The 20,353-nt window shown below is 39.1% G+C and overlaps 3 protein-coding genes across 3 annotated transcripts; all 3 read right to left on the bottom strand.

Annotated features, from left to right (window-relative positions):
• Positions 1-5,435: 5,435 nt before the first annotated feature.
• Positions 5,436-8,803, bottom strand: LOC118222564 (homeobox protein not2-like). Its single transcript, XM_035408243.1, has 2 exons — positions 6,281-8,803; positions 5,436-6,156 (listed from the first exon to the last, which is right to left on the bottom strand). Exons 1-2 carry the CDS (start codon positions 6,600-6,602, stop codon positions 5,777-5,779), a joined length of 702 nt encoding a protein of 233 aa, XP_035264134.1. The 5' UTR covers positions 6,603-8,803; the 3' UTR covers positions 5,436-5,776.
• Positions 8,804-8,985: 182 nt separating this feature from the next.
• Positions 8,986-15,135, bottom strand: b4galt7 (xylosylprotein beta 1,4-galactosyltransferase, polypeptide 7 (galactosyltransferase I)). The gene is made up of 6 exons (XM_035408242.1): positions 14,524-15,135; positions 12,758-13,090; positions 12,088-12,313; positions 11,899-11,982; positions 11,615-11,719; positions 8,986-10,134 (listed from the first exon to the last, which is right to left on the bottom strand). The coding sequence occupies exons 1-6, from the start codon at positions 14,574-14,576 to the stop codon at positions 9,979-9,981; spliced, it is 957 nt and encodes a 318-aa protein (XP_035264133.1). The 5' UTR covers positions 14,577-15,135; the 3' UTR covers positions 8,986-9,978.
• Positions 15,136-15,559: 424 nt separating this feature from the next.
• On the bottom strand, positions 15,560-20,181 carry tmed9 (transmembrane p24 trafficking protein 9). The gene is made up of 5 exons (XM_035408244.1): positions 19,979-20,181; positions 18,846-18,946; positions 18,373-18,498; positions 17,968-18,114; positions 15,560-17,800 (listed from the first exon to the last, which is right to left on the bottom strand). The coding sequence occupies exons 1-5, from the start codon at positions 20,124-20,126 to the stop codon at positions 17,651-17,653; spliced, it is 672 nt and encodes a 223-aa protein (XP_035264135.1). The 5' UTR covers positions 20,127-20,181; the 3' UTR covers positions 15,560-17,650.
• Between the last annotated feature and the right edge of the window lie 172 nt (positions 20,182-20,353).

The following is a 20,353-nucleotide window of genomic DNA, read 5'->3' as shown; positions in this document are numbered from 1 at the left end:
GGACCTATGGTGCAAATGTGATAATGACGTTGTAATATAAAACATAATTGGTAACATTGTGATTTGCTTCCCTGCTCTTTAAATCAAAGAACATATATGATACTCTTGCAAGACACAGAGAGAATCATCATTCTCTAACCTAAATTCCCTAATAAAATCAACATATTAATTTCACAAGTCCCAGAAAAAATACATCAACGGTGAAATGTCTTACAGAAAAAGTATCATCCAAAAATGTTAAACTCTTCCTCTTAGACATTTGGACCTTTCAGAACAAAACTATATGTTCTCCTCAAATTAACTGAGACTCTTTTTGCAGCGGGGATGGCAACCAGGGTTAGGCACATGCTCATTTGACTCCAATCAAAGCAAAGTACCAGGAAATTTGTCACACAGTTCCGTGTGCCTGGGTGCCATGGCTTCCCTCCTTTGTCTCTCGCAACCTTAAATCTTGTGGGGGTAGATCAGAGTCCCAGACACCCCAGGACAGATGTCACCCCTTTCACATTGAACAATCCTGGCTCAAGGCAGTCACAAAAGCCCCCCTGCTCGCCCCTTTCAGGGTAAGCTTGGCGGAAGCCCATGTGAACCGCACAGGCCAGAGACCCTTTCGGGTCCCGGAGTAGCCCCGTGTCCCCGCCCCTCTGGTGCCTGCCCGCCCAATCCCTCGACGCACAATTAATAGCTTTCACTTGCAGCTTTTTGCCCCTTTGCTTTTGATTCAAACGGCCATTAACATCTATTAATTTCGCCTCTGGCAATTAATTATAGATTGTGCAGCGCTGAAAGGAGGCATTAACCAGTTGGAGTTTTTGTAGGCACTCAAGGTGTGAAGCTGAGTTAAAAAGCAATTATTGTCCCCCTGCCTAGACCCAGCTAACTGATGTTAAGCCCTCTCACAAAAGGGGGACACCTTAATAAGGCAGCGTTGGCTATTTTACCGGTCGTACAAAAGCGCAGACAAGGAGATTAAGAGGAAAGAGACTGCCATCCAAAGAGTACAGCAAATCTAACACACTACAAGACTCCTGGAGAATGGAGGACATCACATGGAGATTCCAGCAATTATTCATTTTTTCCCAAAGACTCAAAGTTAGAGGAAAAGATCTGACACAGGCAAAATGAGCAAAATTGAACTTCACTGGAATGGTGGGCACAAAAGGAGTGTCCTCAAAGGGCACATTCTGTAACTCAGAGTCTTTGGTGAAAACTATACAAAAGCCTGTAATGCTTTAAAGGGAGCATTTGAATGTCTTTTGCTAAAGAACCCCTGTAAAGGGTTACTAAATTAGTTTAATGAGGTATTATTTTTCGGGGATAATACAGTTACCTGACTTTGATGGAGTAGCTGAAGCTATGGACCTATGATGTCTTTTATTACACCTTAAAAGTCAAATGTAATGTATGTTCACACATTTTATGGCCTATATAAAGTATTACAAATGAAATTCCAGATTACAATCAGAAAATAGCGGTATGCTAAAAAGTAACAAGGGGCTATAATAATCAATTCACAGAAGCTTAAAAGATAACATTTTCATACTATACTTGGTTGTATCTGCAGTCCAGAACCAATTATATTTGCCTTAGTTACTCAGGATATTCTTCTACAGTATTAGAAAAAGAACTAGAGATGCAAAATATATGTTACAGCTTAATATAATTTCTATATAACTGTATGTCTCACTTCCAACCTCAAAATCAGATGAATAATTCTTCCTATACGAATAGTGCCCTCTAGTGGGTAACTTCTTTAAAAACGACGAGTACAAATGCACAGTATTTACCTACTAAGTCTTTTGCACAAAGTTTATAGAAATAAACACTATGCTATTATCTATGTAATAAATATAATTGAATGGTTACTGTTATGGCTATAGCTATGGTCGTAAATTCAATAAGATAATAATTGCTTTTCTATGTGTCTCTGGATAAGTGAATGAAATGTAATGTCATGTCACGCGTACGCTTTGTCTATGCTTCTACGCTAAGAGGTAAACGCCTTTTAAAGCCAATTATATGCTGAAATTGAACCCACCGTAAAATTAATTGTTAATGTGTACTTTTTATATTACTAACCCTGCTTTAAAAAAACAATGCACTCCACTTCAAATGTATCTATATATACACCATGAAATAAGTGATGTATTAAGAACCCTACGGGACAAGTAAATTCAGCAAATATATCACTTTTAAAGTACGTCAGTTATGTGACCTATTACTCATTTTGCGGTCATACATGTTGCATATGTGGAAACACTTCACTTTAGCAGAATTACTTGTTGCACAGCAGGGACATTTCAAGGTTAAATTCCACATTTTGTAAATTATATATGCAGCTGACTGTTTGTCAGAGCAACTGCGACAGCAAAACATTGCCTAAGGAAAAAGAGAAACAGTAACATCCAATGAAAAGCTTGCATTTAATTGCTTGTAAAGGGGTGCATTTTTTTCTTTCCTTTTAATTTGTGAATTATATAAAGCCTGCTGAGATGCGGTGATCTTTATGGTATCTGGATCACCTGACACTGCAAACTCGATGTACTGGTTTAAGCAAATAAATGGAAGTGAAACAGATCAACAAATATGCACCATTAAACCTCAGTAAAATAGATTACTGCAGAATAAATTGAATTAAACAGTGAGTTCTAGCTCTTTCCTCAACTCAGAAAAGCCGCATGTTGTAGTGACACTAAAAGAGTAGGCCTAGCATGCATGAAAATGTACAGAAACATCAAATGCTTTATCAGAATTTTTTTAATTGTTCATATTTGCATCCCAGCCAGCACAACAGATTTCAATTATTATCAGAGATTAATCGTTAATCTTTTCAATAACACTGCGAAAAAAACATGAGTCGAAATATTCCTTGCAGAAACCTCTATTAAGATATATAAATAATGTTAATGTAAATAAACAAATGTAGATGGCACTTGGAACGAAGGAATCCCCGGAGCAGATGATAACTAAAAACGTGATGTAGCAGCGGAAATTCCACTGAGAAATAAGCACCCTCTTCCAGATGACGGAAGCCAGACGTAAAATGAGCAGAGGACATTTGAGTTTAACGGTAGATGATTCATTTTGATGGCCTTGCTGTCCAGCTGCGACTATACAATGCAAACAATCTGCGAGAAATAATGCTGTAAGGAGCAGAATTATTATTTTGAAATGAGAATGAATTTTAGGACGTTGACATTAGTTTATATCACGTTTAAAACATTCTGAAGATGAGATGTGAATTAACAAAAGTTCAAAGACACTGGTCAATCCAAAGATCTACAAATAATTTGCGAACAGTAAACAGGAGTTTTGTTACCTGTAGCCTATACAAACAACTCGAATCTCAAATGCTTTTCATGATTTCCATCACTTCTGCAATTCTCGCTATACAAAACCTTTCCTGTCGCCACCCTCTAGAGCCCATAAATGTCAATTACTGGAAAGAATGTCTACGCACACCTGGCTGCCAGGAACCCAATACTGCGTTGCCACGAAGACTGCCTACGGGGAGGGTTCTGAACCATAGGGGCTAGAGAATGCCTTCGCATCGGCCGTGGGGAGCTGGGTAAATTGATGCCTTTATACATTGGCGACATATAGCTACCTGTGACAAGCGCTCTCATCGGACATTTCAAGATTAAATTCTGGCACTTTGCCTAAATAGGAAACATATTCTTAATTCATTCAGACAACTACAGAAAAGTTGTACCTCGATACATTTAATACAAAAGTAGGCCTATTTGATGGCAAAGCACATCTGTAAAAAACTAGTTTTGTATTAATCAGACTGTACACGGATCACTATTAAAGTGACTACAACTTCGATGTGTCAGACTGTACGACCTATAAATTAATCCATATTTGGTTTTAATGTGACTTTGGAGAATAAGACAAGTGCGTCTGTTGGCAGCTGATCATGGGACATTCTGCCAGAGATAGCCTAACATGGAGGTCTCAGAAATCCAGGTGAATGAGGATAATCAGAACAGCAAACTTCAGAAAAAAAATCAATAACAAATAATGATTGAATTATCCTCTAAATTATCACACATTCACAATTAGTTGTTTTATCCTGTTTTAATATTAAGTGAAGGCCTGCTTATGTTGCAGACGTCACCGTTAAAATCCTGTTTCTATAAAACTGCTGGTTGGTCTGCCATATTATAGTATTTTACCCGTTCATATAACTTTAAATACATTCAATTGAAAAAAAAACATTAAAAATAGATTGACAATTTTCAGAACTGCGCAGAACTTCAGTCAGACGTAAAATAATGTTAACTGCACAACGGCAAGTCGTTAAGGGATTATTAAATATGCAAACCTATCATAAATCTAGAAATAGATTAAATAGTTTTCGAATTTAAGAGTCCATCGTGCAAAATAATTGCTCATTATGAATATATTCCGAAATGGTAACAATAATTTCGAAGGAAATTATTCTTAGCAGCTATTATAGGCTTCCGTTTGCGATGTGCATCTGTAGCTATGTGAAGTTGTTCTACGTATGCATTTGCGGATGAAGGCTACTTTTATATTATTTGGACGAAAATGTAAAAATGGTAAGAATCGTTTTCTAAAATTAAGGATTGGGAGATATCTGAAAAACAAATATCTAAAAACATCAGCATCCGTATTATTAGGCATGTGTTAAAGTATTTCCCTACAAAATATTCAAATTATAAGTTGAGAACAGCAATATACCAATGTGTGTTGCATTTTTTTTATAATAACAAAGGCAACAGTTTCTTTGAATGTAGCGCAGTAATGTGCTCTTTAAGAGACATAAATGAATTAAGTGCAGAGGCAATATAGGCCTATGATCAGCACTTGAAATAAAACACGGCTAAAACGGCTATAATTGATCATAGGCTATATTAGCTGAATAACATAACCCGTAGTAGACAGATAGTCTATAGCCTACGCGCAGTAGGCCTATGTCTCGAAATAAGACATTTTAAACAAGTAATTTTGAAGAACAAATCGATAATTTTGCAAACCTGAACGGAGGCAAGTATATATTTCGAAATCGCCAGTTGGTTATGACTAATAAACAGGCTTGGTGTGTGACCTACAGAATATGCCCTGGTGTGATTTTATATATTAAAACAAGTTAAAATACAGATTAGGTTGAATAGATTCACACAATAAATAAATAATCTTGTAGATAAATGCTCAGAATGTACATCTGTGGCCTGATGCATGTCAATTCATTTTTTGAGTTCTGAATGTGATCAGACTATCGATTCATAGAAGGCAGCCTACCAGTTAGTAGGCTATAGGTTATGCGTTGTAGGCTATATTATCGTGACGACTAAATAGGCTATGTGACGAGAAATTGTATCACGGAACATGTAGGTTCACCCACTACGTTAAACATCATAATACAGTCGCATATCTTGTATTAAATGAAGACCGAAACACTCAAATGGTAATCTGTATGACGTTTTATTATTGAATTAAAGGTTTTATTCATGAGTAAACAATGGCGGAAAATTCAATTTTATTGTAAAGACACAGCAATGACTCAATCTTGCTCCACACGGTGGAACATCGCAGATTACAATCTCAGCACTGTAAAATGTCCAGTGTTAATTCAACACTAACAGAGTTCATGAGTTAGATAGGGACCACATGCACTCTGTAAAAACATCGATAAAACAATGAACATTTCACTTTACAAGTATCTAAAAAATAATAATAAAAAAATAAAAACGTTTCTTGTGTAACAAGAATTTAAATTACAGTACATTCATTTGAGCCTTGCACGCAACTATAAAACACGTCGAACATGTTTTTCTTCAAGGTGACCATGAATCTTCCTCGTCCACTGAGATGGGCTAAACTCGTCCTCCCTTGGAGAGCTACGCTGTTTGAGTCCGTTGCTGTCCTGAGAGCTAGCTACAGCCATATCTTCTTGGGTCTTGCGCCACCTCGTTCTCCTATTCTGGAACCAAACCTTCACCTGAGTCTCGGAGAGTCGCAGAGCGGAGGCGAGGAGCACTTTCTCCGTCCCTGTCATGTAGCGCTGTTTGCTGAATACCTCCTCCAGCTTCATCAACTGCTCATCGGTGAAGATAGTACGGATTCTTCTGCAGGTTCTGCGCACATAACTCCTTCTTGACATCAGCTTGTCACACGGCCCAGCAAAACCTTTAAAATGAAAAAGCAATATTAAAGGCTGCGTCGATACAATTAAATAGGATTACGAAGACCAAATAGTCAAAAGATGGACTGAGCAAATGTAAAATTTATATTTTTGGAAACTATATCTTACCATTATGGTTTTGGATGTCGTTTGGGTGGTAACTTGTGTAATTGTGAATATATGGGGAGCCCGGGGTGGAATATCCCGATGGAAGCCATAATTGAGGGGCAAGCGGTGCTGGATGCGTTAGCCCCTGATGCAGTTCCGTCTTGAGCTGGCCGGGTTCCCGGGAACTTGTAGAGAGGATAGCCTCAATGCTGAAAGAGCATTTCTGTCTTGTCTCCGGGGCTTTCGTGGGCAGTCCTGACGCATCGTCCCTTTCGCCACAAAAATATTGTGTTGGGGAGGCATAAGATTGCCCGCAGAAAAATGCTGCATCCATGCTGATCATTACACTTTCTTTCAGTGAGTAGAGTTGTTTCTGCGAGTGTGTGAGTGTCACAGGCTAAAGTGACCAAGGCTTTATACACCGCCTCGTCGGATTGGATGAAGTGGGCCCCAGGGTGTTGTCACAATGAAGGCGAAAAAATCTCTTTGAAGAGATTAGGGTTAACCGCCTTGATGATGGCTGCTGGTGCAGGCTGGGAGTGCTAATGGATCATCTACGACCCGATAAATTCGAATTTAAGACTTCTGAAGATTTACTGTCAATGCACTGATGAAGTGCCAATATCGCCAATCAAACTAAGAGCAAAGCCAAAAGAGGTCAACGACTGCTTTTATTGACCTATATTTTAGATAATGTGAGCTATTTAATCAGCATTATCGGCAGTTTCGACAAACGCCTACGATGCAGCGAGATTTAGCCTAAATGTCATTATATTTTTTCCGATATTAGGCTAAGTCGGAAGAGTTGTCGAAAAAAAAGAAAAAGAGACGACTTCTATGTTATAGCCTAACGCATTAAAAATAATAATACTTTAATCATTTAAAAATGTGATTTAAGGGAGGATCTGTCTAACGAGAGGTGGGGTTTGGACTTCAACGTTAAACAAGGACTCCTACCAGAAATATACAGAAGACTTAAATGTTAGAAAATGCAACATAACTTTAGATCTAATTTAACATATGCTCGTGCATATGGATTAGACCCTATCAGTTTAGATCATACGGTCCTAAATTTCAAAAGAAGGGAAATTAATTCAAGATCAAAACCGGAAAGGTTCAATGTCTAACTGAAATAATACATTTGTGCAAACAGAAGTAAATCCACCAGCAGGCAAGTAGGCCTACTGCGTTGCCACATTTCAGTTTCACATCTCTAAAGGAAATTAGTTGAACTATTGATGACTGTCACCAGATAGCCAACTCACAAATTGCACCACTGAACTCTGCACATTAGTCCTGTTGGTCGTTTTAGTTGTGATTTATGTAGCCTGTTGGTACAGTTCATTAGTTATTAACCCTAATTACGATTCATGTTATTATGTACGGTGGCTAAACGTGGGCAATGCGCAGTTGATTGGGCTATTTTGGCTTGCAATGACAAATAGGGCTAAGCATATCGGTCGCCTGGGATGGGTATAGTAGCCTATACAACTAAGCATCTCAAGCGCAACAGTACGGAAAATGTTATACGAGTTTACACTGATTTCAGATAGCGCTGACAGGCGACTGAAATTTGGCATTGGTTTAAGGTTCCGTGGCAAAGGATAACTACAACTTGTAAGTAACTTTCGTAAATAACATTGGCAAAAGCATTTGAACGAACTACAGACTAGCCCATCTAATTTATTACGTTTTAGTTTCGACATGAAGTTCTCTCAGAGATTGTAATCTCCACGTTGAATAGAATGGTAATTACCATTGTTGTTACCATGCACGTATGTGCGAGGCACCACCACATTGAGTTCAAAGAGTCCCGAAAAGCCTCGTTTGCAACTTTTCACAAGATCATCAAGATTAAAGAGACAATCGACTACTGTATGAATTTGAGTATCTGGAATTTATCACCTTGACCTGTAGTTCCACCTTGATCTTAGATTCTTGAATTAGATTCTTGAATTAGGCATAGGATATACCCTTAAGAGCCAATATAAATTTTTCAAGTTTACTTAGAAAATGTCTTCAGTAGTCTTCCAAAGAACATTAAGATCGAATTTTTATTGAGCATTGACGAATGCGAACGTTCTTGTTCTGTACTGTTAACCTACTTTACACACAATAATAGTGCTCCTGGGAGTGTTCCTAAATCTAGCTGAGGGGGCCGCACCGTCGCTCTGTATTAAAGTATCTGTAAAAAGGGAATATTTTCAAAGGACATTTCATACTTTTGTATTCAGAAGGAAAACTCATAGCATGTGCGCATGTTTATTTTCTGTCATGCCACTTTTGTAGTTGACCCAAGTGAGAATGTTCATGCGTTAATGCCAACACACCACTTTCCATGATCACATAAGGGTCGTTTACAATAAGTCGCCCAGGTCAAATAACCATTATCGTGCCATCTAGTGCACGATGAGGGCAATGCGCCGACGTTCGTCAACCATATTACGGATGATTTATCACTGCAGCTACTTCGGTCGGACCTGTTGGCATATTTCAAGAAAGGTATTCTATACGTACTGACCAGTGACAATAGTTCTGGATCTTAATGTCAGATTCGCGTAAAATAGGTGCCACCGAACGAATTCCAAGTTATGAGTTATTGTGCTATAGTAGTCAGACAATTTAATTCTGGACAGCATAAAATGACAGGTGCTAATAAATATTTGAAAACTTGCATTTAATAAAAAAATAACTGCAAAGCGAAAGCGAAAAGACCACACGTCAGGTCTCTGAATCTGAGCTTTATATAAATACTGTGAAAACACACATATAGTACCTTTTACTCACCATTGTCTTAAGAAAGTCAACAGGTTAAACACAGGTTGTGTTTACAGACTACGAACACAATAAAAGAGATGCGTATTTATAACTGTATCATGTAAAAATGCTCCTGCTGCTCTTCTGTTTCAATCATGCCACAAAAAAAGCAAAATAAAGCGTTCAACGGCCACAAAATGAAACAGAACCGGAAGTCCTGTATCAACCGAGGACAGCAATAACATGAAGGCCCTCCCAGTCAAGCATCCATCTTCCCATTCTGAAAAGGTATTGTTTCCAGTGCTTTTCAAGGAAAGAACATTCTTGTAATACATGATTTACAGACCTCACAAGGAAACAATAATACTGACTGATGTACACAGAAATAATTACTTAAATTTGCGCAGTACTTTTTAATATTTCCTTATTCTATGTTGCCTTATTGTACCATGGCAAATTTACTCCAAATGTGTCAACGCTCAGATGCAATATAAATTACTTTAAAAAAAAAAAAAAAAAAAAAACTTAAAATAAAAATAAAAAAATAAAATAAATGACAGCAAGTGCAGCCTGTAATTAGTTTCTAAAACAAGGCTCAGTTTTATGACCTTTTCTGAAAAGCAGCTGAAACTTAGTCCGTGAGACAGTGCTTTTTTGTGACAGCGGTTCAGGCAGCTAAGATAAAGTAATGGGGAATACTAGTTCATCATAAATTATGCTTCTACCACAGTGGCCATATATTGGCCATATATGCCCGGCTGTTTCCCTGTGTCCCGTACATTACGCGTGTGGTCGCGCGATTAAGAGGTATTTCTTTTTCCCTGCAGGGCTTTGTGCATTGTGGGATAGCAGGCACCCTGGCACAGCCAGAAGGTGAACCCAGGGTCTGGCCACCCACCCCTCTTCGACCCACCGCCTGTCACCTGTCATCCTCTCTGTCTGTCTGGTCCATGTGACAGGCACTAATTTAGCAGGCACCAAGGAGTCTGGTTCTGGTCACACTCTAGTTTAACACTGACGATGGTGCATGGAGCGCCGCTAATGGTCAGATCCTGCCGTGACTCCACTTTGTAGCGAAGGTTTGTCAACCCGCCCTCAGCGTCCACCTTGAACTGCTCCTATTTTGCCAAGGAGAAGGAAGAAAAAAAAAAAGTAGGACACATTGTATTGGGTTACATCAATATTACTGTAACTGATGAATCCAATCCATTTCAGGAGGCAAAAATAACAGCTATTTTTCAAAGGTTTTTTTAAACTTTTTTTTTAGCAGATATATAAAGGCAAGCACAGTAGATGAAGATCCAAATAATTGAGGCCATGCACAAGTTAACACTATTTCCAGGTGCTGTGTTCAGTACACATTCAGAAAATTCCAGCTGATTGGCAGTAATGTTAACAGGCGAAGACCAGGTAGATAAAGAGATAGAAGACAAATATATTGCATTATCTTGCAACAGAAACCATCGTAAAACAACAGGAAGAACTCAGAGCACCTAGAGAGAAGTCAGTTTCCCTAACTACAGTGAAACGGCAAATACAATCTGCTGGTCTAAAAGGATGCGAATCTGTGAAAAAGTCCTTGCTATGTGTTGTAAACAGGAAGAAAAGACTCCAATGAGCCAAGCACCATCAACACTGGACATCTTTGTGAAAGATTGTGAAAAGGCAGATGCACATCCTTTTAGATCACAGTTGCCATTTCAGTGCAGCAAGGGGAACTGGTTTCTCTCCAGCTGCATTGAGTTCTTCCAGTAGTTGTGGTGCAATTTTGCAATTTATCGAGGGGAATAACCTTGCCACACATTATGTTTACTCGGCCCCACACATCTAAGCCTAACGCCACGTTATTTACCATATTTCTTGCAGCTTAATGCCCATTTCACTACAGGCCAATGGTATTAGACTCACCTCTTCAGGCTGCACCTCTCCCCATCCCTCCCTACCCCCCTGTAAATGACTGTAAGCTTAGGGTTGTAACTAGGCAGCTGTTTCGTAGGTGACTTAGGTGCATTAACTGTCTTAACTACTGCTTGTATTTTTTCCATAGACTGCGTTGTTGCCGCTCTCGTTGTGTTAGTGTTAATCAGTTTAACCTTCAGGGTCCAAGTTGAACTATGCGGTTGTTCCCTGCACTTGGACCGGTACTTCTCTCTAGGGGTTTCGTCATGCTTGTTCCTGGTTATGGTTATACACTTTGTTGTACGTCGCTCTGGATAAGAGCGTCTGCCAAATGCCTGTAATGTAATGTAATGTAATGTATTAGGCAACCAGTGGTTTTAATAAAACCTTAAGGTAGATAAGATTTCAGTCCATTTAACTACCCCCACCTTCCATTTGCAAAATCATTGGACAGACTTCCAATGATTTGCTTAATTGTAATTAAAGCCAAAGGAGGCTATTTTGAGGAAAGTCATGTCTAAGATTATTTTTAAGTAAAACTTATCTTTTGGTGTTATTGTACGTAGTAACTGAAAAAAAAAATGTTTACTCTGGTTTGGTAAAAAAATTAAATACATTTAAACCACAGGTGGCCTCATACTTTTGGTCTCTACTGTATATATACTAGATATATTCTTCTTGTCAGGGAAGTAACTTCACCTGCTTCTGTGAAGCTATTCTCTTCTGGTCTCTTTTCCTCCAGGCAGGATCATGGATGTGTCGGAAGGTTTTGTAACCTGTGGTAATTCCAACAGGCCGGAAAAGCTAGAGGGAGAAAATGTGGCGGTCAACAGAAGTGCTAGGACAACTTGAAATCCTCTGAAATTTTAAAACCTCTGATGATCGCTGCTTGCATAGCCACAGTGCAAGAGTGGCTTGCGCTTCAGTCTCAGTGACACGCTCAGCATACTGTACACAGTTAATTAAAATAATCCTGAAAATACCTCTAATCCTGCCTTTCTCAGTCTCCGGTAGAACTCGTCATCCTCTCTTCCCCAACCCCAGAAACGATTGGACATACCATTGCACTGCAGCCATGGGAAAGGGGGGGAAGAATTTAGAAGTACATTTTTTTAAATTCAATCCACAGTTCAAAGTAGTCACCATTTGAGAGAGAGGTGGCAAGGCCCTACCATCTGATAGTGCCGTTTGGTAAGGAGCAGTATTCCTCCCACGTAGGTCTTATAGTGGTAGAGCGGGTGCAGCTCAGGGGAGGCTATATGAAAGGGCCCCTGGTCTGGGAATCCATAGTCCAGTGCTTCGTTTAGAGGCAGCAGGTCCACGTCGTGCATAGCGATGTAATCTGTGTCGTTTCCACTTTCCTCAAAACCCACGTTTATGAGAGAGGCTCGGTTGAACCTGCAGGAAGAGGAGGCCATTCTCAAACATTCTTTTGAGTTCAACTGTGCACTGCTTAAGCTTAAGAATCTTCACATTACAATAGCGTAAGTTTGTTTATCAGACTTTCTCCGTCTAGTTATATGCGTGTAATTATCCATTACGTCATCAATGTATGCATTACGTCATTTATCATACTTTACATCATCAATTTATGCATTACACCATTTATTGAACTTTAAATGCCAAGATTCAGTCCATAGCTGAAAGTACGTACCCTGTGACCCTCAGTTCCAAAGCCAAGCACATTCTTTTAATGCGCCGCACGGCTGCCAATGGCAGCCATACTCTTGTCATCCCATCGCACAGATTAGTCAAGATGAAAATTACAGTATATTCTCTACTGTAATAGATTAAACAACTGTGAGAAGTGTAGTTGTGAAGATTGTTCTGGCTCCGACTCACCGAAAGTGATCCACTTGGTTAATAACAAATATTTTGTGCCGAATTTTCTTCTTGTTCAGAAAGGCGTGCATATAAGGAACAAAGACCAGCAGCTCTTCAAAGCGCTCCCGGAAAGGGATGAGGAGGGCCATCTTATGTGGACCCCATGAGGGGCTGTCGGCTACGAGCGCCTCTCTGTCCAGTGAACAGGGCTGATGAGGCAGGTGGCTGTCCTCCACTGTAGCCCGGTTCATGTCCCCAGAGCAGCTGAGCTGCAGCCACAGCAGTGGCACCAAGACGAGCACCAGGCACAGGCCAAAGAGCTTCAATATGCTGCATTTCCAGGACAGAAATCTGAAAAAGACATAAGCTTTTTAAACATCCTTCCATGTCTGAAACTGGCTGAATATTTACTGGAGCCTGTGCATGTAAACAGAAACCATCGAGTGAAAAACCATAACCATAGTGAACTCCATGCTGCATTGTCTGGACCAGAATATATGCAGGTTAATTCAGACCAGAACAGAAAAATCAAGCAGCAAGCCCCATACGTCGAAATAAAAATCACAGCACAGGTAAGATTAAACAGGAAACAAATTCTCCAAAACAGAGCCCAGTTGAACTGGTTAGTACCACCCCTCCCCAACACATTCAAACACGTTTCCTGGAAAACCCATGCATGTCACGCAAGAAGTAGAAGATAAACATCTATACTCAGAGCTTTCTAGGTAGTGAGGCAGGAGCAAGTCTAAATGTGAAACACAAATGGCTGCTATTATTTGATTAACCACCAGTGACCACCAACATCAAGTTTATAATCAACACAACAGACTGTAGCTGGTAGCTGAGCTCTCTCACAACAAAGTGACACAGAATGTTTGTGACCTGCCTTCTTTCTCAACGTGTATGAACAGAGTGGAGTTTTGACTTCAGTTATAACAGGCTTAGCCTACATGTCATTTCGACTGTATGGAACACACCAAGACCATGTGTCTGGGCAAAGTATATTTAGGACAAGGGTTAAGTCAAGGGCTAGGGGTGGTGACATGGTGGAAAGGCAAGGGTGATGTTTACACAACTCAAGCTGTGCTGCCTGTGCGTACATTCTTGTAGCATGAGGCCTACTGTACATGATTAGTTTTGCGAACAGGCTTCAGGCTCACTGTGCAACGAAAGACCTGGTATAGCCTAACTAAAATTACAGCATTACTATAATGTAAATATTGCTGTGAATCGGTCTACCTTTCCTGTAAACTTTCTCTGGCCGAGCTTGTATAACTAATAAATGTGGAAACATCCAGTTTAATAAAACACAATGCATGCACTAAGTGTATCTGACGTAGTATTCACTTGATGCACCATCCTAAAACAAATATAGAAGAACCACACTCCTACCATACTCAAACTATTTTCTTGACGACGACCTTTTAGATTTTCAAGTCTGAAAAATTGTGCCAAAAATGACACAGAGCGTGACTCCTGACAACATCTCGCCGTTGTACACAGACATCACTTCACACGCGCTAATTACTATTAATAAGTTAGTAATACCAAGCGAGTTAGAAATATCACAAGAGTCGTAATTGACCAACTAAATTATGGGATAATTCAATGCAAATACGCACACACATTAAGACAAATATACCTAGCTAATATTGAATATGATGAATATGTAGCCAACGTTAATTTAGAGCAGTTTAACGTAACTGATACTGCGGCATATTACTATTATACTTCAGATTTGTCAACTAAACCGCTAATTAGCAAAAATTAGTCGTGTATCTTACCTTCTGTCCTCTTTAAAGTACAGGACCGGTTTCCTTCGGGAAGAATACATCATCTTCCCAACTGCCTTCAGTGAACTTCAGCACACTAGCCAAGTAACAAGCTCTTTAAAAATAAGGAATGGGATTTTGACGCTATTCTAATGTCTAAGAAAACGTTGTTTTAGCTGTGATTTTACATCTAGATTTCTCCATCTCAATATTCATGTTCTGTTCCTTTTAAAATGCACATTTACCCATTCCTTCTACTGTCCTTATCTGGAAAACAAAAACCTTTTGGCTTTTAACGTTATCTTGACACAAACATAGCTGGTTTACTAGCTGGCTACCTAACGCAGCTAGCTAGTGATTAATTTCATTTTGGATAGCTAGCATGCTACATTTCCGTTTCAGCTAGATTGTGATACCAGGCTCTCTGTTGTTAGCTTGCAAACTCATACAAATGGCTAACGACAGTTTTTTAGAGCTTCTGTAATTCAGTAAAAAATAAAACGTTTTTCTCCGAATGACATTTCATAAAAACCGCTAACGTGTACAAGCAAACAGCTCCCCTCCTCACTCCGCTTAAAAAATCTACACGCTGGCTATTTTCAATCTGGTTCGTTACAAATGTTGTTCCCAGTAGAAACTTTCCGCAACGCACGAGTTCCTATACCGAGTAGGACTATATTATGTGTTGCACTGCTTATACTGAGAGGACCTGTGAATGTGGAAAATGTGAAAAAGTTTATCTAAAACAACCCTTGACACACTATTGATAAATGATTAATAAAAACAGTATTTTTAGTTCTGTAGTTCTGCCCATTTACACCAGGAATTAAAAAGGATCAGTGGAGTATCAGTCTCTGGTTATTGTTAAATTAACACCCCTCCTTTAGAATCTGACAACCATACTTTTCACAATTGCAAGGTGTATTACGTTACACACTTCAAATTATGTAGGTCTTTTTATCCTAAGCATATTTTCTTATTCTCATGCAGCAGCGCTGAGAAGATCACATGGCACTATTTCTTAATATGTATATTAAAACACAACGGCTTAGGGGGGAACAATTTATTTTCAGGTCTACTTACAAAGAATAACTTCAACAGAATGTTTAATTTTCTGAACCCAAATTTAAACACTCAAAAGCCCAAGATATTCAGAAACTCAAAGCCTTCACCCATTTTAACCCACTGTCCTTAAAAAATTTAGTTTCAAAATATAAAAGAATCACCAGACAGAGCCCTCTTAGTAATACAAATGCAAAAAAGGAAATGGCACTAAATTAATAAATCAGTCTACAACAGATGAAAATTATCCATAAAACATTAGTGGTTTGGGGTAAGCGGGTAGCAACATGTACAGACACTTGGAAGGGATTGGTTCTCAGAATTCATTCAGGAAAAACTGCAAGCAAATGGCAAATACAGAAATTATATATATATATATATATATAGCAAATTTATGAAACCCTCAAGAACGCAGTATGCACAAATCCGACTGCCATTATAGTACATACATTCAAACTCAACTTCTTTTAAAAACATTTTTACAGTGTAAAAAACTGCTGTTTTGAAGGCAAAGCTAAATCCGTTTTTTTCATATAATATTCTCCACTTTCAAGCTGACCATGGGCATATGGATATTCTGATGTAAGCATTGGTGAAAGCTATCTAAAGAGAATGGCAGGAAAATCTTCATCTGTTAGGAAGTATACCCACAATCCAGTTTTGCCATGGAATAGAATGGAACGAGCCAGACTTAAAAACGACGCGATCGAAACGTTGTAAGTTAGCTAGCTAGTTAACGTTACACCAATAGAACCATGTCCCCTCATTGAACAGTACATTTGTTTAAGCTTTAATTCTTGAAAAATAATATGCAAATGTTTAATTTCAATTTCCATTTGCGATGTTCTTACCCTTAACCTAACACATCCTGCTTCCAAAATTTAGCTCACACAGACACTAGCACTGAATCCAATCAACTAATTTGTAGGCTCAGTAAACTGACATTAACAAAATCTTTTGTAGGTCTTCATAATTTCAAGGACTTTATACACTATTTATGGAATAAGAAGCAAACGTAAAAAACACAGCAACTACTACAAATGGCACAACTTTCAGTCTGGCTGGTAGAAGTCCAAATTCAAACACTGGTAATAACCTTTATTTATTAATAGTGCTTTCAACGCTGCTTAATTTAGCCCAAAAACTAGATGCCTTCCTCATTTATAATTTTTCAGGAAATATGGGATATCAAGCAGCTTCAGACACTTCACTAAATTTGTTACTGGTAAAGACTTTCAAGTACTTATCAAACCATAGGTCAGTAGAAGGGCCAAGTTTCAAATCACAGCACAACGCATGCCAAAGTACGCAGGAACAATATGAACCTATGAAGCAATTTTGGAAAATGAATCTACAATTATTTAAACTACAAAAATACCCTTTTGCCACATATAGTATTCAAATTCTAGAGCAAGTGTAATACTCTTCACATTTTAAACAAGTTGAATGTGTCTTTCGCTGCACTGTGCTAACAAAGAGCCATTTTCCAAATGGTGGCAGCAAAATGTTTTATCAGTGGGGTTTCAAAACACTGTTTATTTATATAAGCATTTGAGCTAATGACAGCCATTTTAATCCTTTCCATATTGAACTGCAGCACATTCTTTTCCAGTGGTTTATTTGATTCATAAAGAAAACAAAGATATCCTTGAGAAGTGCAATCGACCTTTACATGATTTAAACTGCGGAAGGGCACCATACCCGATTAGACAATACCAACAAAAAGCAAAGACACAACCAATTCATCGCAGATAAAACCATGCTAATCCGACAGTAAAATGTGGTACCAGTATCCTATTAAGGTAAAGAGAGGTGTAAAATTGTCTCTAAAATTTAAATTGATGCAGCATAGTCTGATGTAATTATAAATTGAGGACATTAAACTGTACAAAAAGGTAAAAATAAACTCTGAAAGAGAACTATTTCTTCCTCAGGGAGAAAGGGGCTAATGCAATGTTAAAATAAGTTTCAACGGTAATTTCACCACTCCAGATCTTTGGGATTGTGACACGTGCCGAGTAACGTTTACTTTTACTGCATGAACTGAAAATGCATAAATAACAAATAAGAGTGCACTCTAGACTAGTTTCTTGGCCTCAAAAAAGCTCTTGAGGTGCCTCATCTGCCAGAAGCCAATGGCCACGAGGATGAGTGTCTGGACGATGGACCACCACAGGACTCTCTGGTTGGTGCTCTCGCTGGTCTGCCTAAAACGTTCTTCACGGTACTGAAAAACAAGGAAGGTCAGCAGTTCATACATATGTATAGTTTTTCCTCCAATGGGTAAAAATAAATGAAAAATAAAATCATGAATACAAATGTTAAATAACAGTCTGACGCACGTAAGCAAGATCCAACACTGAAACTGCAACTAGTGAAGAGAAAAATAATCACCCTCTGGTAGTTCTGCTCCTTCTGAATCTGGTCAACCTGTTCAACAAGCTGTCGCACCCTGAGCTGAAGCTCGGTCAGTTTGTCTTTGGCCGCGATCTCAGCATAATTATTGGTGTGCTCCCCAACCTGAATATCCAGGTGAACCCTCTGAAGAAAATAATTTCCATTAAACAGGAGTCACACTAAGAATAAATATACAGCAAAGTCACCAAGAAAACTGAGACAAAAGAATACAGAACAAAGTATTTGGCAGATCAGTTGCCAAAGAGCTAATCATTAAAGACAGATTACATGAAACACAGTGTTCAAAGATTTAACAACACATGGGACAGTTATTCTGGATCTTACAGTGTGCATGTATTAAGACACTTAAAGGCAGCTAAAGGTTAAAGACATTTTTCTCACCAGCATTCCACCTGCAAAGAGCGCAAACTTGGAGGAGTTGGAGTGCAGGCAAATCTGGTGTTCACCAGGGGTGTGAGAGGTGAATGTGAATCGGCCTTCTGACCCATACTGACGAGACAGAATCACCTAGAAATGATGGATGAAAATCAATATTGGTTAGAAAAAAAAAGAAAGTTCCTTGGGGGGAACAATGACACTGAGCAAAACGTCATACATATTTATTTACTGAGACTGTAAGACAGGGGTGTCCAATCTTGTTTGAAAAGGGGCAGTGTGGGTGCTGGTTTTTGTTTTAGCCCAGCACCACGACACTGGTTTCAACTAATTAACTAACCGTGGTGTGATATCAATCAAGACCTTGATAAGCAGAATCAGATGACTTGGTGCAGGGCTAAAACAAAATTCTTATCCTTTTTTGTATAGGACTGGACACCCCTGGGGTAAGAGAAGCGATTTAACCTGATCCAGCATACCTTCTCATCAGGGTCTTTCACTTCCACAAACATCCCAAGTCCTTGTGTTGCAGGCAAGTACTCTTCCTTCTGTTTGTCATACAACTGTGTGCGATAGTTCCCTGGATTTAAGAAAGAATGTGGTATGAAACGATCAATAAGAAAGGTGACCACAATCCCACTGTGTCAGTCAAGCTGTTGTCAATGTGACCCATTTTACTCATTACTGTACGTAACCAAAATATAAGATAAAGAAATATAAGAAATAAATAAACTGAAAAACAGGAGGTACAAGTATTATTTGCAAATGTATTTAAATCCCATAAATTATTAAAATAACTACATGGCTGTAAAGCTTTGCCAAGATGAGTGGTGCTGCTCGTGTTCTTACAACAGGAAGTGCTTGCGGACTGTCAACTGTGCAAGCAAGAAAAAAACCAGGGTAAGGTCTCGCCTGCAGCAGTCCGATTCCACATCCCTGCACAAGTTGGCGGGCCTTGATCACAAATCCAACATTTACACAGCTACATGGCTACACAGCTACATAGCGGACAGTATCATGTCTCAGTGAACGGCTAGGCAAGTTGATTCTTCATCGTTAACGTTAATGAATAAGGATAGTTCGGCCTTGTCCGCAGTTTAGAAGCTGACGTTAGCTAAACTACCAACACTAGCCAATAGTTAGCTAGCAACTTTTGTGACTAGTTATCTACTTAAGTACTCGATTTTTTCCCGCCAGCTAGCTATCACATTCAATTGCTAACTTTCCATATTCGATTACTTGAGTAAAAGCTTTGAGCTGACAGTTTACATGTTCGCAGGATTAAAGCCATCACGACAACGTTGCCACGCTACTGTCGGCAATATTGCGTATACTGACTAGCCCTGCTGCTAGCCTACAATATAGCTCTACTACTGTACTGGTAAAATTGCCTGAGAAAGTAACTGCGTTAACTAACCTTAGCGAACTACCAGAAACGAGCCAGACTTATAAAAACGACGCGATCGAAACGTTGTAAGTTAGCTAGCCAGTTAACGTTACACCAATACTTTTTCAAAACGTATTGTTAGCTAGCTGACTATCTTCTCGACGAATGACCTGGCTAACTGGCAGCTAACAGTAAGCAAAATGCAATGGATATAGAAGCCATTACCTATGATCATGGTTTCATCCGGAATTTCCTCTATAAAGCATTTCTTTTCTGTCTCCCCTATGTGAAAATATAACGCGCTGGTCAAATTGTATAGAACGTTGAACAACAAAACAGAAAACACGCTAAACTGCATTTTGACGGCCACCATCTTAACGTTAACTTGCTACCGGTGATAGGGAAAAAGACAGGTTGCGAGTGCTGAGTGTGCGCAAAGAAACCAATGCCACGTAACCTATCGCTCAGCATCACCCAATCAATGTTGGAGTTTCAACAGTGGGCGTTTCCTCTTCGCCATGTTCAAGACGGTTTGCAAGCACTGCGGGTTTGTGGATGCTGTAGTTTAATGCAAGTTATTTCTATGGGAAACCCTGTCAT

The sequence above is a fragment of the Anguilla anguilla genome, chromosome 3 (genome assembly GCF_013347855.1).
Source record: "Anguilla anguilla isolate fAngAng1 chromosome 3, fAngAng1.pri, whole genome shotgun sequence".
Classification (NCBI taxonomy): Eukaryota; Metazoa; Chordata; class Actinopteri; order Anguilliformes; family Anguillidae; genus Anguilla; species Anguilla anguilla.
This window is presented reverse-complemented; position numbering and strand designations above follow the sequence as displayed.